This window comes from Pipistrellus hanaki (assembly GCF_964339955.1).
Source record: "Pipistrellus hanaki genome assembly, chromosome: 7".
Taxonomy (NCBI): Eukaryota; Metazoa; Chordata; class Mammalia; order Chiroptera; family Vespertilionidae; genus Pipistrellus; species Pipistrellus hanaki.
In genome coordinates, this window is record NC_140509.1 from 54,436,057 (window position 1) to 54,453,538 (window position 17,482).

At 40.2% G+C, this 17,482-nt stretch overlaps 1 protein-coding gene across 2 annotated transcripts in view; it reads left to right on the plus strand.

Moving 5' to 3' along the window:
- The window catches only part of AFG1L (AFG1 like ATPase), a 121,383-nt gene extending 106,152 nt beyond the window's left edge, over positions 1 to 15,231 (plus strand). For both annotated transcript variants that reach the window (XM_084890543.1, XM_084890544.1), the window contains 3 exons: positions 11,237 to 11,377; positions 12,272 to 12,385; positions 14,126 to 15,231. In XM_084890543.1, the coding sequence (XP_084746669.1) occupies positions 11,237 to 11,377; positions 12,272 to 12,385; positions 14,126 to 14,251 (381 nt within the window). In that variant the 3' untranslated portion in view covers positions 14,252 to 15,231. The remainder of the gene's footprint in view (positions 1 to 11,236; positions 11,378 to 12,271; positions 12,386 to 14,125) is intronic.
- The last annotated feature ends 2,251 nt before the right edge of the window (positions 15,232 to 17,482 follow it).

The following is a 17,482-nucleotide window of genomic DNA, read 5'->3' on the forward strand; positions in this document are numbered from 1 at the left end:
GGGTGGGGGTTTAAGAGTATGGGGTGGGGTAGGAACTGGGTGGAGGGGAGGTATGTGTGTGTAGGGGGGAAAGAGGAACAACTGTAATCTGAACAATAAATATATATTTTTAAAAAAGATAAATATGTATGAGGTTGGAAAAGGGAGCTTCCAACTGTCTAGGAATGAAGATTAGAAATGTAGGACTTATAGCTACAGATCTGGCAGTCATTTATAGAGATGTGTTAGTTTGGAGTCTAAAGGAATCAACAAAATCACGTGAACTGACATAAAAAAAAAAGAAGAAATGAAGGTGGGGTTGGAAAATCTCAGTGGAAGGAAACAGAGGTCCTAGTGTAGTTGAATCAAAGGTACAATAGAAACAATGAAAATTTCCCTTGGGCCTTTCATAGAGGGACTTCCTGAAAGATGCCAGCAGGCAGTTTTGTCAGCGCCATTCCTGTTGCCCGTATGTTTGTACTTAACAGATTCTATATCCAAGCTGGGAGTATAATGACAAAGTACAGCCCAATGAAACACGTGCTAGAGAGGTAAAAAAAAAAGTGCTTTACAAAGTAAGCTTTTCTCATTGGTTTGATCCAGAGAAATAGTTTAAAGAGTTTAGAAATTGGATAAACTCATATTCAATCCCTTCATGAATGGTGAATCTTTTAATAAGAAGTTGGGCAGCATATAATCCTTGGTCATTTTTGGTAGGAAGATGGAGTAACAATCCTATTGAAGAATTAGAAGAAACCAATAGAAGAATTCTATCGGTTTATTCAATTTGAAGGATTTGGCCCTTTGTTTATCCAGTGGCAGAGAGAGGCATTAAACCTTGCTCTAATTAACTTTTTAATATCTTTAGAATTATGAATTAGCATTTTCATGCAGTATTTTAATGATCTGGGAAGCAGAAGAGGAAGAAGAATAACTCTCTGATATCCACTTCTTTTCCATGTCTGATTAGCTTTTTCAAATATCTAAAAGGATTCCGTTTGTCCCTGAAGACTTTTGACAAGGAAAAGCAGAACAAAAATTACAAAATCTCTGCATTTGTAAGACTTTTACATGTTAAGAGGGCCTCATTCTGAAATTTAAAATAAGTTCTTTGCTATTCTAAAGTCTTTCCTCTCTTTGTAGTGTCCCAAATGTCACTTTTCATGCCTCTTATTAGCTCTGATTTCCCAAGGAAAAGGAAATCGATTGACCTTTCATTTCAAATGCACATGTAGGATCAGTAGCCAAGGGTATAGGACTTCATCTGGCAACCTGTGGGTAATCTTTAAAATTTCCTCCAGAGATCTCAAAGCCAGACACATTCATGTCTTCCCTCCCACAGAGGTGTAGTGAATACTGCCCTCTACCGAGTGGATGCTCAGCATGGCTTGATTATGTTAATGATCAAGTGCTAGTTACTGGTTTCAATGATTTTGGTAGAATCATGTTGTTACTAATTACTTCATAATTACCACATACATTCTTATTGAAATCATATTCAAAAATATCAAATGTGTGGCCACATTATTTCCTTCTGTAGTCTGTACAGTCAGAGATCCTAATGTCTGAGGCACTAATCATAATGTTTAAATGTCCATTTGTTTTGAACTAGCTAAGAAAATCCCCTTTCCAGTGGAAATAAGAAGGGGGTTGTTACAGCATTGTGTTTGTACATGAGTTAGTGAAATAATTCTAGCAATAAATGGACTATTTTTCTCCCTGACAATGTTTTTTTTCAGTGTAGGCTATATCGCTAATATCTAAATTAGTCTTGTCAAAGAACTAGTTGTTGTGCAGCTAAAATAAAATTTTCTTATTTAATAAAATATATTTTTATTGACTTCAGAGAGGAAGGGAGAGGGAGAGAGAGAAACATCAATGATGAGAATCATTGATTGGCTGCCTCCTGCATGCTCCCTACTGGGGATCAAACCTACCTGGGACCCTTGAGTCCACAGGCCATTGCTCTATCCATTGAGCTAAACCAGCTAGAGCAATGGTTCCCAACCTTTTTAATGCCGTGACCCTTTAATACAGTTCCTCATGTTGTGGTGACCCCTAACTATAAATTATTTTCGTTGCTACTTCATAACTGTAATTTTGCTACTGTTAATGAATCATAATATAAATATCTGTGTTTTCCGATGGTCTTAGGCTCTATTGCAGTCCACTAGCAGGATTGCCTAGCCGATAGAGCATATTCTTTATTATTTTAAATTGTTAGTTATACATGGTTAATACCAGTATATGGCATATTTTTGAAAAGTGTCATGCAATCTGTGTTCATAGGTATGAAGAATATGCGTTCCCTTATTAGGTTAAACCAGCGATTTTCAATCAGTTGCTGCAAGAGGCACATTGGTGTGCTGCAAGAATTTTTAAAACATACAATACCTGACTGTTTAATCAGGGGCACTGACCTTTTTTCCCTTATGTTGTCAAATTTAAAAAATGACAAAAGCCAACACAGCAATAGCTGCCTGATGTGAATGGATCAAAATTATACCTATTTTTTGGTCACATTGGCAAAAAATATATTTTTTTGTGTGCCACAGAATTTTAGTAATTTGTTTATATGAGATGAAAAAGGTTAAAAATTGGTGAGCTAAATGCTCAGTTAATGCACTGCTTAACTCATTTGTATTGTTCCCATTCTCTAGAACTTGGTTTGCTTAGATTGGCTTGACACTAAAAAATTTTAGCAAAGGAACCCTGAGAAAACCTAGCAATCCAAAATGTCCCCATGGCTTCTTATAAAATCTAAAGCTTAGCCCTAGCTGGTGTACTCAATGGTTAGAACGTCTGCCCGAACAACAAAGGGTCTTGGGTTCGATTCTCACCCAGCACATATCTGGATTGCAGGATAGCTGTGTCCCTTCCTGCCTCCCTCCCTCCCGCCCTCCCTTTCTCCTTCTCTTCTTCCCTTTTCTCCTTCCTTCCTTCTACTCTCTCTCTAAAAATCAATGGGAAAAAATATATCCTTGGGTGAGGATTAATTAAAATCTCAAGTTTAAGTCTCTACTTACCTTAGTTCAGAAACTGTAGATACTGTAAGAACTAAGTGGGTGTAGCCAGTTTGAATAATCTCGTGATGAGAATAAATTCTAGACTGCGATTAGCCAATGTCTGAGTGGAAGGCTATGAGGGCCCGTATTTCTCAACCTGCAAATCAAAGAAGCAGACCTCTTTTTCAGATTTTAAGCTAGTTTCTGACTATCATGTTATAGTTAAGTTGAAAACTTAGGCTAAATAAACTACTTAGGCAGTGCTTTCTATTCCAGACGTATTTAGAGTCTTTCTGAGTAGTGGGCTCTGCGATACACTAACTTACTCATTGTTGATTCCATTGGTATGGTTGAACCTAGGTGATCCCATTTCCAGAAAGAGAAATTCTTCACTCTCCTCAAATCTTAGATATCTATTAAACAATTGAACACTGCATCCTTGTCAGATGCCAGCTAATTGCTTAACAAATTATAGTCTGGTTTACTCAATCCCAGGTAGTTAGTATAATCCATTCCACTAATTTTTACCACCTCATAAAGACTCTTTTGAAGTTTTTAAAATTGAATTTATTGGGGTTAATAAAATTACACAGGTTTCAGGGGCACAACTCTACACACATCATCTGTACACTGTATTGTGTGTGCACCATCCCAAGTCAAGTCTCCTTCCATCACCATTTTGCAGTTTTTATCAGTGCTTTGGAGTTATGTTGATGCTTACATTCATTGATGCTTGTGTATAACGATGATACTAATGATAATGATTTCCTAATTCTTTATATTCTTCCAATGCCGTGTTTTTAACCTGTGTCCACATTTTTCATTTTGGATTTCTATGCTACAGGCTACACGTCAAATGTTTTTATGTCAGTTGTTGGGGTTTTCCACTCCCCAAATGAACTGGAAGAGTTTCCAGGAATAAACCCAGCATAGTGCTTTTCGCATTGTAAGCACTCAATAGATCTGGTTGGATGTGGTTTATGTTTTCTGATGGTGGCCAGTTCCAGAATCTTCAGAATTAGATATTTCTAGACTTTGGAGATCTATTACATGTACAGAGCTAGTCAAATGGGGGTAGGGAAAGGGTGCAGCTGCCTCTGGTTTGCCATGTTGATTTTGTTGTTGTTGTTGTTGTGTCAGTGTTTCTACAAACTGACTATTAAAATAAAAAGATGACCCCCCCCATCCCTGCCCCCAACAAGGGTAGTGTATTAACCGTTATTATGCAGCCACAGAGGGGATAGAGAGTTTAGCAAAGATCTGGTAGATTTGGGTAGAACTAGCCTCCTGCAATTGAGAGTATATAAGTCAACTAATAAAACTTTACTCAGCACACCAAGGAACTCCTTCTGAAATAGGATGTGCAAGAGTTGATAGAATTTTCTGAACTGGCAAGGTATTTCCCAGCTGGGTGCTATAGACTCCATTTAATGAGATTGTTCATATTAAAGTGCCATCTGACCAATCTTGGGAAATTATTTACAAACACACACTTTTCATGCTCTGTTTTTTCTAATTATTATCTTTATTAACTTGGTGCATATAAATTGTTTTAACATCGATTGATATATTTTTAGTTTGTTTTGAAAGGGACATATTCATTCTAATTCCATTCAAGCGTATGCTTTTCTATTGAAAGGTACTTCTCTTTAAGATAAGAGGCATTGTCATTTCTGTGTAAACAAAGCAAGATGCCACACATACTTGCTTAATGAGGAGCTATCAGGGTATCACTACAAGGAATTTATAAAGAGGAGTCTATACAGATAAAGAGTAACCCTTAGGACAGTATAATCTAGACAGTGCTTGAAATAATAATCATCCTACTTGAGCTGAAATAATGGTTGCAGAACAAGCGTTAGCCAGGCAGTGAAAAAAAGACATTCAAGCTGACAGCTCATTTGTGTGTGCTGAAGTGGATCAACGCCCACTGCAGGGCAGAAAGCAGCCTGGTGGTAAAGTGCGTGCGTTTCACCTTGGGGTGGCATTGAGAAAATCTCCTCTCCTGGCACCAGGGTCAGACCCCAGCAGACAGCTGCGCCGTTTCTCATACAGGAGGAAGAAGACAGTAGGCAAGCTCTTTATTCCTCCAAGTTTGTTAGAGAAACTGTGCTGCATGTAATTCAGCTGTATACTTTCAGTAATTAAGGAAAACAAATGCTCTTTGAAAACTCATTATAGACTTAAAGTTCTTTACGTTTTCCAAAAACAAAGAGTCTCAAACAATAGTTGAGAATACACAAACCACCAAATAAGTGGATTTTAATTGTTCCTGCTTAGAAAATTATTCCGATAACCAGCCACATCAAAGACTATTAAACTTTTTAATTGCTCAGGTAGAAAGATGGAGAATGTCATCATTATCTATCATCAGAAGAATCTGCATTAAATAATGCTACTTGAATTTTGAGCTAGAATAACATCCTCAAGAATGCTACTAACTGAAGTGCCAGTTAGTACTCAAAAATAATCATATGCTTTAATTATTCATGGGACACAATGCCTGAATTTACAATACTAATTATGCTTTCAAAAAGTGTCCTATGCTATGGTTTACTTACATAGGAGGATCTACTAGTGCAAAACAAAAGTATTGCAACTGCAATAGATACCATGTGCATGTAAGTTGGTGGTATATTAGTGAGATCAAAGGAATGTAGTGTGCCTTCTCTGTGTTTTGCAAAGTTCTTGGAGGATTTAGCATAATGCCTTATATTTATTAAGCATTCAATAGTTGTAATTGATTTTGAAGAAGACTTGTTGATAGTATATTCATTTATTCACCAATTTTGTCTTATGTAAGACTCCATTCCATGGTCTGTGCTAGATGCTAGGGACAGAGTACTGACCCGTCTGGGACTCAGTCTTGTACACTGGAGTAAGTGAGGGAGGCAACTGCAAATTCAAACAGATTTGTGACTCTTAAAGCTCTTTTATACATGCATGTATATTGAATATTTTATGCATTCACTCCTCATTATTAGGCAACGTGCAGGGGACTAAATAGCCAAAAACAAGAGTATACTTTATTTGGAATCTACTGATCTTCATTATTTTTCACTGTATCATTCTGTTTTCCCTCTTTCTTTATCATAAAATATTTGTTTCCCCTTTGGAAAGTATAGAAAAATCTAAAAAATAAAGATAATAAAAATACCTCCAAGTCTGTCACTCAGGCCAATGAAAGATAATAGTTGTTAGCATTTTTTATATAGTTACTTAGTTTTTTTCTACATACATATTTGAGCAAAACAGATACCTTAATTGCAAATTTGCATTCTTTTTCTAGCTTTTTATCATAAGTATTATGATAAAATAATAAATATTATTTCCATAAATATTATTATTTGTTGGTAGCATATTATTCCATTTTAAAGTTCTGTTTTGGTTCACATAATTATAAATAGTCCCTGTATATAGCCTTTGTTGAATTTTTTTTTTCTTTTTTTTTTGGTAATCCTCACCTGAGGCTATTTTTTCATTGATTTTTAGAGAAAGTGAAAAGGAAGGAGGGAGAAAGGGAGGGAGAGAGGTAGAGAGGGGGAAAGAGAGAGAGAGGGAGAGAGAGAGAGAGAGAGAGAGAGAGAGAGAGAGAGAGACATACATTAGTGTGTCTCACATTGATTGGTTGACAGACATACATTAGTGTGTCTCACATTGGTTGTCTCTTGCAAGAGCCCCAACTGGGAGGGGATGGAACCTGCAACCCTTTGGTGTTTGGGCTGATGCTCTAACCACTAAGCCATGATAGCAATGGTGCCTTTGGTTGAATTTCTCATCATTTTCTTTAGGTTGATTTCTAGAAGTAAAATGATTGGGCCAAGTTTATGACTTCTTTTAGGAAGTCATTACCTGCTTGCCAGCATTGAGTAATATAATTTTTCTTTGCAAAATTGCTATATGAAAAATATATCCATTTCTTATCTTTCATTGGTTAATATTGAGCTTATATTTTTCATTTGTTTATTAGCCTCTTAGAAATTTTATATTTTTTGTTCCATGAATTGCCCTAGTGTAAAGAATCATTAGTTGACTGTTACCAAATAACTAAAGTCAGATTTCATCCCAAATATCAAGTCATTCTTTTGTCAAACTTTAAAGGAGAAAATATGTGTTCAGTTTACATTATTTTCATTTTAAATGTCCCTGAAAAAAAATATACTTCTGTAGAATAAAAAAACAGGAAGACAGTCTGGCTGGGATGGTTCAGTGGTTGAGCTCTAATCCATGAATCAGGTTGTGGTCTCGATTCCCAATACAGGGTGTGCAAGAGGCAGCTGGTCAGTGATTCTCTCTTATCATTGATGTTTCTAGCTCTCTCTTTCTCTCCTTTCCTCTCTTTGAAATTAATAAAAACACATTTTAAAAAACACATAAGAAAAACACACCAGGAAAACAAATGGTCCATATCAAAACTGATATTATGACTTCACACATATAAGACATAAATGGTAAGATTCCTATTATAGAAATGACCTCTCAAAACAACCATTATTGTATTTGTAATTTAAAAGTAACACAAGTTCACTGGGAGGCAAGGGGGAGGGTCAAAAAAAGTATAACAAAGAAATAAAATTCATCTTTTATTCTACTACCCAAAGATAATCACTGTTAATATTTTGGTCTATATCTTTCTAGACTTCTTCCTGCAAATATACTATGACATTCAACAATGTCATGGGGGTAGGGAATTGGGGACAGATAAGAAAGGGTGTGATTTTTTTTTTCTTTTTTGGTGTTTCAGATGTTTTTGAGACAAATGGCTTTAAAAGAAGGAATAGGCCTGCTCCCAGGCTATGTTGTGTTTTATTCATACGTGGACTCACTAATTCAGTAAATATTAACCACTTTCTATGTGTCCTGTATTAGTTTAGGGGCTCTTCATTATGTGGGCCTCCAGCTTTCCCCTTCAAGTGGGGGACACAAGTTCAGAGAGACTTGCCCAAAGTCACATGAAGAAGTGACAAGACCAAAGCCTGTATTTTCCCCCACAACCGTTTAACCTCTTTAATGAATGGAAAACAGCATTTCTGATGAATAAGAAATCTCCATCTGTCACCAAATTCAATCCTGAAAGTTTTTTTGAGTGTTACTTCTTGGACACTTCAACATCGAAGCCATCTTTAAATATTTACTAAAAATATATATATTTTTTAATATTTAAAATTTTAATCTTAGGGAGCTGTTTTCTTTTGGGAAAAGACTTTCTTGATTAGTACATATTTTCTTTGGCAATTAATAACCTTTCCTTGTATTAATAACTTTTTAAATTGTGGTAAAATAACACATAACATAAAATTTACCATTTTTATCAGTTGTACATTTCTGTGGCATTAAGTACATTCACATTGTGTGCAACTGTCATCACTATCCATCTGTAGAACTTTTTCATCATCCCAGACTAAAACTCAGTACCCACTGAACACCACCTCCCCATTCTTCCCAAGGACTATCTTTTTTAAAGGAGATAGATACCTTTAATAAGCTTAGTTTTCTTTCATGAATGAGCACATAATTGTTTCAGGAATATGAAGAAAAGGGATATTTGTTAATATAATGGCAAGTGCAGAACCTACTGACAAAGGTATATAATTTGTAAAAATAGCTGAGTGGGCAAAATTCTGATTTCAGTTGCCCTAGGCACTTCAGTGCACTTCTGATGATGATTTTCCTTGGGCTTGTAGTTATACTGATAGAAATCACATCCGTGCATAAAGAGTGAGCTTAATTATGCATAACTACATATGATGATGAGGTTTTACATTTTTTTACATATACTTTCTTATTTACAAAAGAGGAGACACTAATTCTAACTCATCTCAAAAAAGTCGTGTGTGTCACCCTCAGAGCATGAGAGTTTTACTGTACGTTATCCTTTTTTGGCAAGAAGACACTATATCTTGCCCCACCCCCACTTCTCCCACTCCCAATCCCGTTCTGGAAGCTGTTTTCGTTATATGGGACCTCCACAGTCCCCTCTGGTCCTTGTTGTGACTGAGGACAGGGAGGTATACAAAGGCTGAGTTAGGGTTTAGGGTGGTGGAGCAAACTCACTATTGCAAATGACACTTCTTTACATCCTCAACTGGGATGAGCCTCATCATTTAAGCTCAACACAGTAAAAATTAAAAGCAACCCGAATTGTTTTCTTGCTAATGTATGCCCCAGACACTGTGCTACATGCTTCACATGTATGATTCCATTTGATCTTCACAATCCTAGGAGATGGGAGTCAAATTTCCATATCACTGATGGGAAAACTAAGGAACAGGGAGATACATAACTTGCCAAAAGCACACAGTTTATAAGTAACCAACTGAGGGTTCAGACCCAGGCAGTCTAGAGGCCTTGTTCCTGGCTACTCTGTTAACACGCGCTCCTGGTCCAGGTTTGACAGACACCAAGGTTTCCTTGTAAGAGCGTCAGGGTTAAACACACACACACACACACACACACACACACTTCCCTGTGTGGTGAGGTGACGGGGGAGTCTCAGGGGAGGTTCGGCACTGGGTTTGGAGGTAAATGCTCTCTAGCAAGGGAGGGAAATGGGGAAGGCGTGGTTATCTCCTTCTCCCCTGTTTGTTCCTTGGTTGGTGAGAGGAGGTGGGGAAGTCTCTGTGCTGATTCCAGAGGAGTCAGGCCATTCTCTGTGCTTCTCTCTGGTTTTCTGCCCCTTTGCTCCCGGTCTCCACATTGCTGTCTCCTCCTCAGAACTGCTTTCTCTTGAGAGCCACTTCTCCAGAATGGAACCCTCAAGTTCCCTCCTACCTCCCGGGCCTCCTGAGCAGCCTTCTTCCCTGAGTGGGTCGTTAGGACAGTGCTGGGCTATAATGACCGGCTCTCAGGTGGGCATGACTCCCCTCCTCACAGTTTCCCAGTTCTCCCAGGAACACAGCCCCGTCTGCATTCCTGAAGGAAGTTTTAATGCAAATGACTCCCCCAGTGAGGGCACATTTCCGGATAAGGAGATATTGATGGATCCTGCCAGAAATCACGGAGGCTTAGTGCCTGTGTCCCAGCACCGGGAGTGGGCCAGGGTGACCTAGGAGCCTCGGAACCTCAGTGGAGATCCCGGCCCACTCGACCTTTGGTTCCCTCCACCCTCTAGTGGGGCCAGAAACACTCCCCTGAACCCTGCTCACGGTTTCTGCTCTCAGGTACAGTCATCCACATACAACTTAAAATGAGGAGAGGTAACATGTCCTGGGAATATTCCTAACCCCAAATAACATGTTTGCAGAGGTCTCATAATTTTTGTGAGTTAAAGTCATGTTTCAGGAATAAGCCCTTTATATCTATAGGTGGCATCTCTGAATAATTTTGTGGATCCTTGAGGTCTATAAACCTCCTTCCCCCCACCCCCCACCCCGAAATCAAGATGCCAAACTATGCTGAGGTCTCAGTGTACTTTTGGTCATTAAACTCCCCTGCTACCTCCTATAGAGGGTAGCAAGGTTTCCTACATTTCACCTGAATAATTGTACTTCAACTTATGTAGAAAATGTTTTCTGGTGAGTTTCAATGTGGTGACATGATAGTCAGCATATCATTGTAAGATAGCTCCATGTAACAGCAGTGCTGTTTGTGGTTTAGTCCTAGGAAGCATTTGTTTAGTTATCTATCTATATATATAAAAGCCTAAGTGACCGTTATCACTGGTTGACCGGTTGCTATGATGTGCACTGATCACTAGGGGCAGACATTCAACACAGGAGCTGCCCTTGGTGGTCAGTGCACTCCCACAGCCAACCTCCCATGACTGGCCAACCTCATGTGGTCCCTCCCCTCAGCTGGCCAACCCCCCACAGTCCCTGCCCTCCAGCCAGCTGGCCCCGATCAGGACTGGGTGAGATGGCCCCCATCAGCCCCAATCACTGGCCAGGCCAAGGAACCCTACCTGTGCATGAATTCATGCACCGGGCCTCTAGTGTCATATAAATAAAAAGAGTGAAGACTATGTTTAGGATGGGGACCTGCTAGTTACCAACCAAGGGGCTTGAGGTATTCTTTCACTCCCCTCCATACTCTTTGTCTTCTTTTCTGCCCCCTTCACATCATAACAACAGTGTGGAATACTGTCCTTAGCCTGTTCTGAACACACTGCCCTATTTGGTCACTTAAATTTCCCCAAGCTACCGCCTGTGTCACATCATGATAAGAAAAAGAGGTATTTTCCAATGACATTAATCCAAGAGCAACCAGAAATGGCTTCTTTTCATTTTCTATCCTTTATTTCATTTTAATTACAGCCGCTTGGAGCCAGTGATTATTTGGAACTATCAAAGAATTTTGATACAGTATTTTTGCGAAACATTCCCCAATTTACACTGACAAAAAGGAGTCAAGCTCGAAGATTCATAACTCTCATTGATACCCTCTATGATTTCAAGGTAAGGACGAAATGTGCATTTTCTCTAAACTGAACCTTTTGGACTGTGGAGCTACTTCACCTGGGCTGGAATCCTGGTCTACCACTTCGTTTACTTCAGTTTGCCTCAGTTTCTTCATCTGTAAATTGGGGCAATAATACGATTTCCTCCAGAGAACTGTGAGGACAAAATAAGCTAATAAGCAATAATACGATTTCCTCCAGAGAACTGTGAGGACAAAATAACAAATGTTTGGCACAAGCTGAGTGCCGTGTAAATATTAGTAGTGATAGCACCAGGAGTGGTGGTAGTATATAATAATAAAACTCACATCGTAAGACTCTCAGCTGTATTAATGATTCCATCATTCAACGAGGCACATCCTGTGCTCTGTGACCATGTACAACACAGTTCCTTGCCTAGACAACACAGTTCCTTGCCTAGACTCACAACATATGTGAGGGGCGTTGTGCTGAACTCAGCAGTCACCCACCCAGCACAGTGGTGACCTCTGTACAGTGCGTCTGGGGTGTGTCTCCGATGCACACAGAGTCAGGCTCCACAGCCAGTATACACGTCACCCTCGTGTGTAATGGGAAGAGCCTCGGTCTCAGAACCGGAAGGTCTGGCCTGGCGTCGCGAGCAGAGGCCTCTCCAGGCCTGAAGTTACCCAATAAGACCTTTGCTCCCTTCTTCACAGGCTGGGATAAGCCGTGTGGAAATATTTTGACAAGCACTGTGCAGTTTAGAAATAACACTTTAGACAGATACAAACTATTAGGAAAAGTATGAACATTTTAAAAGCAAAACCTAAGGTCTGTGTTATGACAAACAATTTCATTTTCTGATTTGTTCTTGCCTTCAACCCGTGAAGTGTGAGGAGTGACACCAGCTACGCGTATCCCTCTCTTTCAGGTGCGCCTGATTTGCTCCGCGTCAGCTCCTTTACCAAGCTTATTCCTGCACCAGCCTCACGACAGCGAGTCGGAGCAAAACAGAATAATGATGGATGATTTGGGGCTGAGCCAGGTAGTTAATATTAACATAATCTCATTTTATTATAAAACAGCTTATTGTTTTTGGTTTGACACATGGTTACATTTTGCGGAAGGAATGTAAGTATATATTTAACTGTTGATTTGCTGCTTCTTGAGCTGGGATAGCAGAGTTCCTCCCCATATCACTAAATGGAGAGAATTACAGTCTTAGAGTGGAAGAAATCCTAGGGATTGTATTTGCTTGTGACAAAAGCAGGACAGATTGGTGGACTAATGGGCATGTGGTCATACCTCTGACCGAGGCCAGCCCAGAGCTGGATGCCTGGCCACCTGCTGCCTTTCCTGGGCATTCCTGTTCCTGTCTGCTGGGTTTGTAGAGTGCATAATATAGTATCCAGGCATGTGGGCTGGCTACTTCAGGACCGTGGAGTGCTTAGCAAGGCCCTTGGCTTGCAAAGAAATTCATGATTCTTCTCCCAACCTCCATTCCCTACACATGTGTGGAGTACCTGTGGTTGCCAGGCTATGGGGACACCCTGTGGGGAACCAGCCAATGCCAGCCTACTTCCCCTGGTGCTGGGGTTTGGTGATTCACCCAAGGCCACCCAGAAGTGACTGCATTTCCTTCTTCTGTATAAACATAAATAAGTGTGTCAAGTTATATTTCTCAACTGTACACAATTGAAGTATTAGTCAATGCTGACACGATCCACAAATTAACTCAAAATGGATTAAAGACTTGAATACAAGACTTAAAATAATAAAATACATAGGAGAAAACATAGGCACTAAACTTAGGGACCTTGGTCTGAGAGGGGTTTTTGTGAATTTGACTTCAAGTAAAATAAAAAATGGACCACATCAAACTAAAATGCTTCTGCACAGCAAAAGAAGCCATCAAGGGAACACAAAGGCCACCAACCCTAGGAGAAGATAGTTGTAAGTGATACCTCCAATAAGGGACTAATATCCAAAATGTATAAAGAACTTGTACAACTTAAAAAAAAAAAAAAATTTGATTACAAAATGGGCAGAGGACCTGGATAAATAGTTTTCCAAGGAAGACACACAAATGGCCAACAGATAGATGAAAAGGTGTTCAGCCTCACTACGTACAGTGGAGATGCAAATCACACCTGTTGGAATGGCTATTATCAAAGGAATAAGTGTTGCGTTTCCCAGCAACTCAAGCCCAGATGCAGCTCAAGCCTTCCCAGAGTAAGGCCCAGCTCAGCCCCAGGCCCCTCGCAGTCACCCAGCTTGGAAGAGACCCCAAGGTTCGTCCCCAGGGCCTCCCCTCGCAAGGGCGGCCCTGTCTATCACGCTTCGGAGGAGAGCACCAGCCTTTTTCTAATCTGCCGGACTACTGTCTTTTTGCTGTTGCTTCTGGGCTGCAGTTTTGGGGGAAGAATTCCTTCTCTATCTGGAATGTCCTTCCTTTATAATTTGCAGAGAACTTTGAGCAAAAATGTTCACATTTGTATTTTGGGGTGTCCTATTAGCTTTAATTATCTTTCTGTTCTTTTCCCTGGTAATTTGTTCTGTCTGTTGGTTATTGGTTTAAATTAGTTATTTCTCTAGTCTAATTTAAGAGATTGTCCATGAAGAAATTTATAGAACATTTTATAATCCAAACACATAAACCTGGAAAGTTTTTTTTTTGTTTTGTTTTTTTTAAAACCTGCACTTAGTTCTGCAAGTTCTCACTGGAAGTGGTTTTAATTGGTGGTGGGTTATTGTTTTGTTTTGTTTTGTTTTTTTTCGTCACCAGGACTCAGCAGGTCTCTCCATGTTTACCGGAGAAGAGGAAATCTTTGCATTTCAGCGCACAGTTTCCCGACTCACAGAAATGCAGACCGAACAGTACTGGAATGAAGGGGACAGAAGCGAGCTGTAACCGTCACTTCCGCATGCATGAAACGCTGGACAGATGATTCCTACAGGGAGAGCTCTTTATTATGGGACTTGAAGAAATCATGTTCTCATCATTAATTATGCACTTTGTCCTGTGGACCACTTGTATCTAAAATTACTGTCAAAGATATAGTGGATTAGTAAGTTAAAGCCATTTCTGTAAGTCTACTTTGTACCTATTTATTTGGCCTTACTTCTGCACCACAAAAATAAAACCAGCACTGCTGAAGATTAAGGTAGGACCAGACATCTGGCTTCATGGAAAGCCACCTGAGTGAACCTCGAGTACACACACGCGGGAAAGGCAGGGTGTCTGGACATGTCTGAGCTTTGGCTAGGTGGCAGCCGTACAATAGAAACACATCTTGTATGAGAGGAGGAAAAACCCTGCATTTCAACGGAAAGCAAAGAAAGCATTCTGATCTTACTATAAACTAAAGGGAAGATGGACTTCTATATGTGATTGGGTCGGGGGAGTGGGGTGAGGGAGCTAGGAATTGTACTAAATCTCCCAGGTCTTCAGGTTTTCTCACAGCAGAGAATCTGTTTTTTGCCCTGAGGTCAAGCTTGGCAGGCAGGATGTAACCTTTTCAACACAGAGTTGTCTGAAAAGATTGAAGATTATGACACCATGGGATAAGGTGCAAGGGTGTCAAATTCTAACCAACAGGCAGGTTCCCAAAACTCTGTAAGAGGACAGATAGCAGGAATAGGGACCTGTGACAGTGTCCAGAGGGGCCGAGTCCTGGACACGCCGAGCAGCAGAGTGGTCGTCTGCCCATCGGAGGCCATTGGACCCCAACGGACAGCGGCTCCGCCCATCGCTCGTGCGCATCGGCTCTGGTTGCAGAACGCCACTCCCCACCCTTGCCTCTGCTTCTACTGCGAGAGGGACCTGATGGAAAATAGGAAAGAACACTTGATGAATCTACTTAAATAAAACCTGATTTATCCTGCATCAAAGTCATTCTGATTCATTCCAGTACAATCTGACTTTGCTAACTGTTGTTACAGAAAGACTCTTGGTTGAGGCTATTACAAAAGTCTAAATTCCCCTTAAAAAGAAAAAGAGGGGAGAGAGAGAGAGAGAGAGAAATCATCAACATAAGTAAGCTCTTTGAACCTACTTAATTTATAAGTTAAAGTTACTAATTTATCCACATTAGTCTGTTTTGAACATTAACTCAAGCCAAGCTGATAGATAGAGAGGGTACCCAAGTATAGAGAAAAGTTTAAGTCAAGGCTTCTGAAACTTAACTGTGGCTAAAAATATTTTTATTGACTTGAAACAGTGAGTTCAAAAAGAGGTTAAATAGATTAAGAGGGAGAAAGGATGGAAAATAATTGCCAAATTTATTGTTAGACATTTCATGATCTCAGAGAAAAAATTAATTCTGAGGAGTTAATAATTGCTGTTTATATATAAGGAGACTGAAGCTTGACCTGAGATTCCATTTACAAAACTTCTATTATGTGTTATACCACATGACCTCTATGAAAAAGGAGACATTTAAAAAAAATATATATTTTATTGATTTAAAATAAAATCAATAAAATATATATATTTTTAGAGAGTGATAGAGAGTGAGAAACATCGATCAGCTGCCTCCTGCACATTCCCTACTGGGAATGTGCCCGCAACCAAGGTACATGCCCTTGACCGGAATTGAACCTGGGACACTTGAGTCCGCAGGCCGACGCTCTATCCACTGACCCAAACCAGTTAGGGCAAGGAGACATTTTTAATATTGATTTTTTTTTTTTTTTAACTTAGTAAAGGTGAGTTTGCAATAGAACTATTGCTTTTAACTCAATAAATACAAAATGTTTAACTTTCTTTTTTCAGTCTTAGCATTTGGCTTTTCATATTTCTGTGGCAATTTGCTGTGCCTTCATAAAAACACAATGATGGACACAGACAAATGGATAGCTGACTGATGGAAACGGGGTTTGTGATTCTGGGCCCTGGCATTTGGGTTCCTGATTGATTGCGGGAACCTGTCTGGCAGCAAGGGTGTAAGTGATCTTGTAAGTGACCCTTATCACATCCGCTAACCTCACAAGATGTCCCTTGCTGGTATAGAAGAGGATTTTCTTTGGAGATTAGTGCACAGCTTTTTAAGGCAAAATTAAGATTCACTTCTCCCATTGGCATAGCAGTTCATTTTCCTGGAATAGAAAATTAAAAATAATAAAAATCTGTCCGCTTGTTGAGTGATAGCTGATTCTGTATAGCTTTGCTCTAGAAACCTCACATATGTTATCTCAGCAGGTCACTCAGCCCAGTCAGACGTGTCTGCTGACTTTTTGTCTCTGATGGCATGAGACTCCAGGAGGATGTCTGTCTATCTTTCTTGCTTGCGTAGGAAGCCAATCGGAGGCTATCTTGGAAGTTTCCTCCCTCAGGGCTGTCCTTCTAGGCCCTATGGGTGACTGCTGCTGGTCCCCTGACGGTGCCTACAATTCTTACTGAGCACATGGCAAGGGCTCGGGGCCTGATTCTGCCAATTTTTATTTGTGATCTTGAACTAGAGCTCCGAGGCTCCTTTTTCTCATCTATAAATGAGAACAATACCCATTTCGTAGAGTTATCCTGAGGATAAGGTTGGTACAAAGCACTTTGCAAATGGTGAAAGATAAACGAACAGTTGTTATTGATACTGGTGATTATGATCATAAAGTAACGGCAGAGACGCACTCTGCGTTGTATTAGAGCCCCTGAGCATAGAGGACGCATCCCACCCCAATTCGGCTCCTCGCAGAAGGGAGCGGTCACATTAGGTGGCTGGACACCACGGGGGCCGGATTCTGGCTTAAGGAGATGCTGTGAAGACTGTGAAATTCAAATCCATCCCAGGGATAATAGGGAAAATGGATTGTTCCTGTTTGGTGAGCATCAAAGATTTTGCGGAAAGAGGGCCCCATCTTGTGGCCAGTGGGACAAACTGACAGAAAAAATGTCCAAGAATCACACAGGGTTCTCAAAGCTGCACCAATTCCCAGGCCTCACTCCCGCCCCAGTCCAGTCAGATGAAATTGGTCAGATGTGGAGCCCCAGGATCAGTACTTGCTAATGCTGCATGGGATTCTAATGTTGATAACCACCGACTAGGAGGTCTTGGTCATGACCACACAGCCAATAAGTACATAGGCTTGGGCCTGGCTGAGCATCCTGACTCCACGCCAGACCACTTCCCTGGGAGCATAGGCTGCT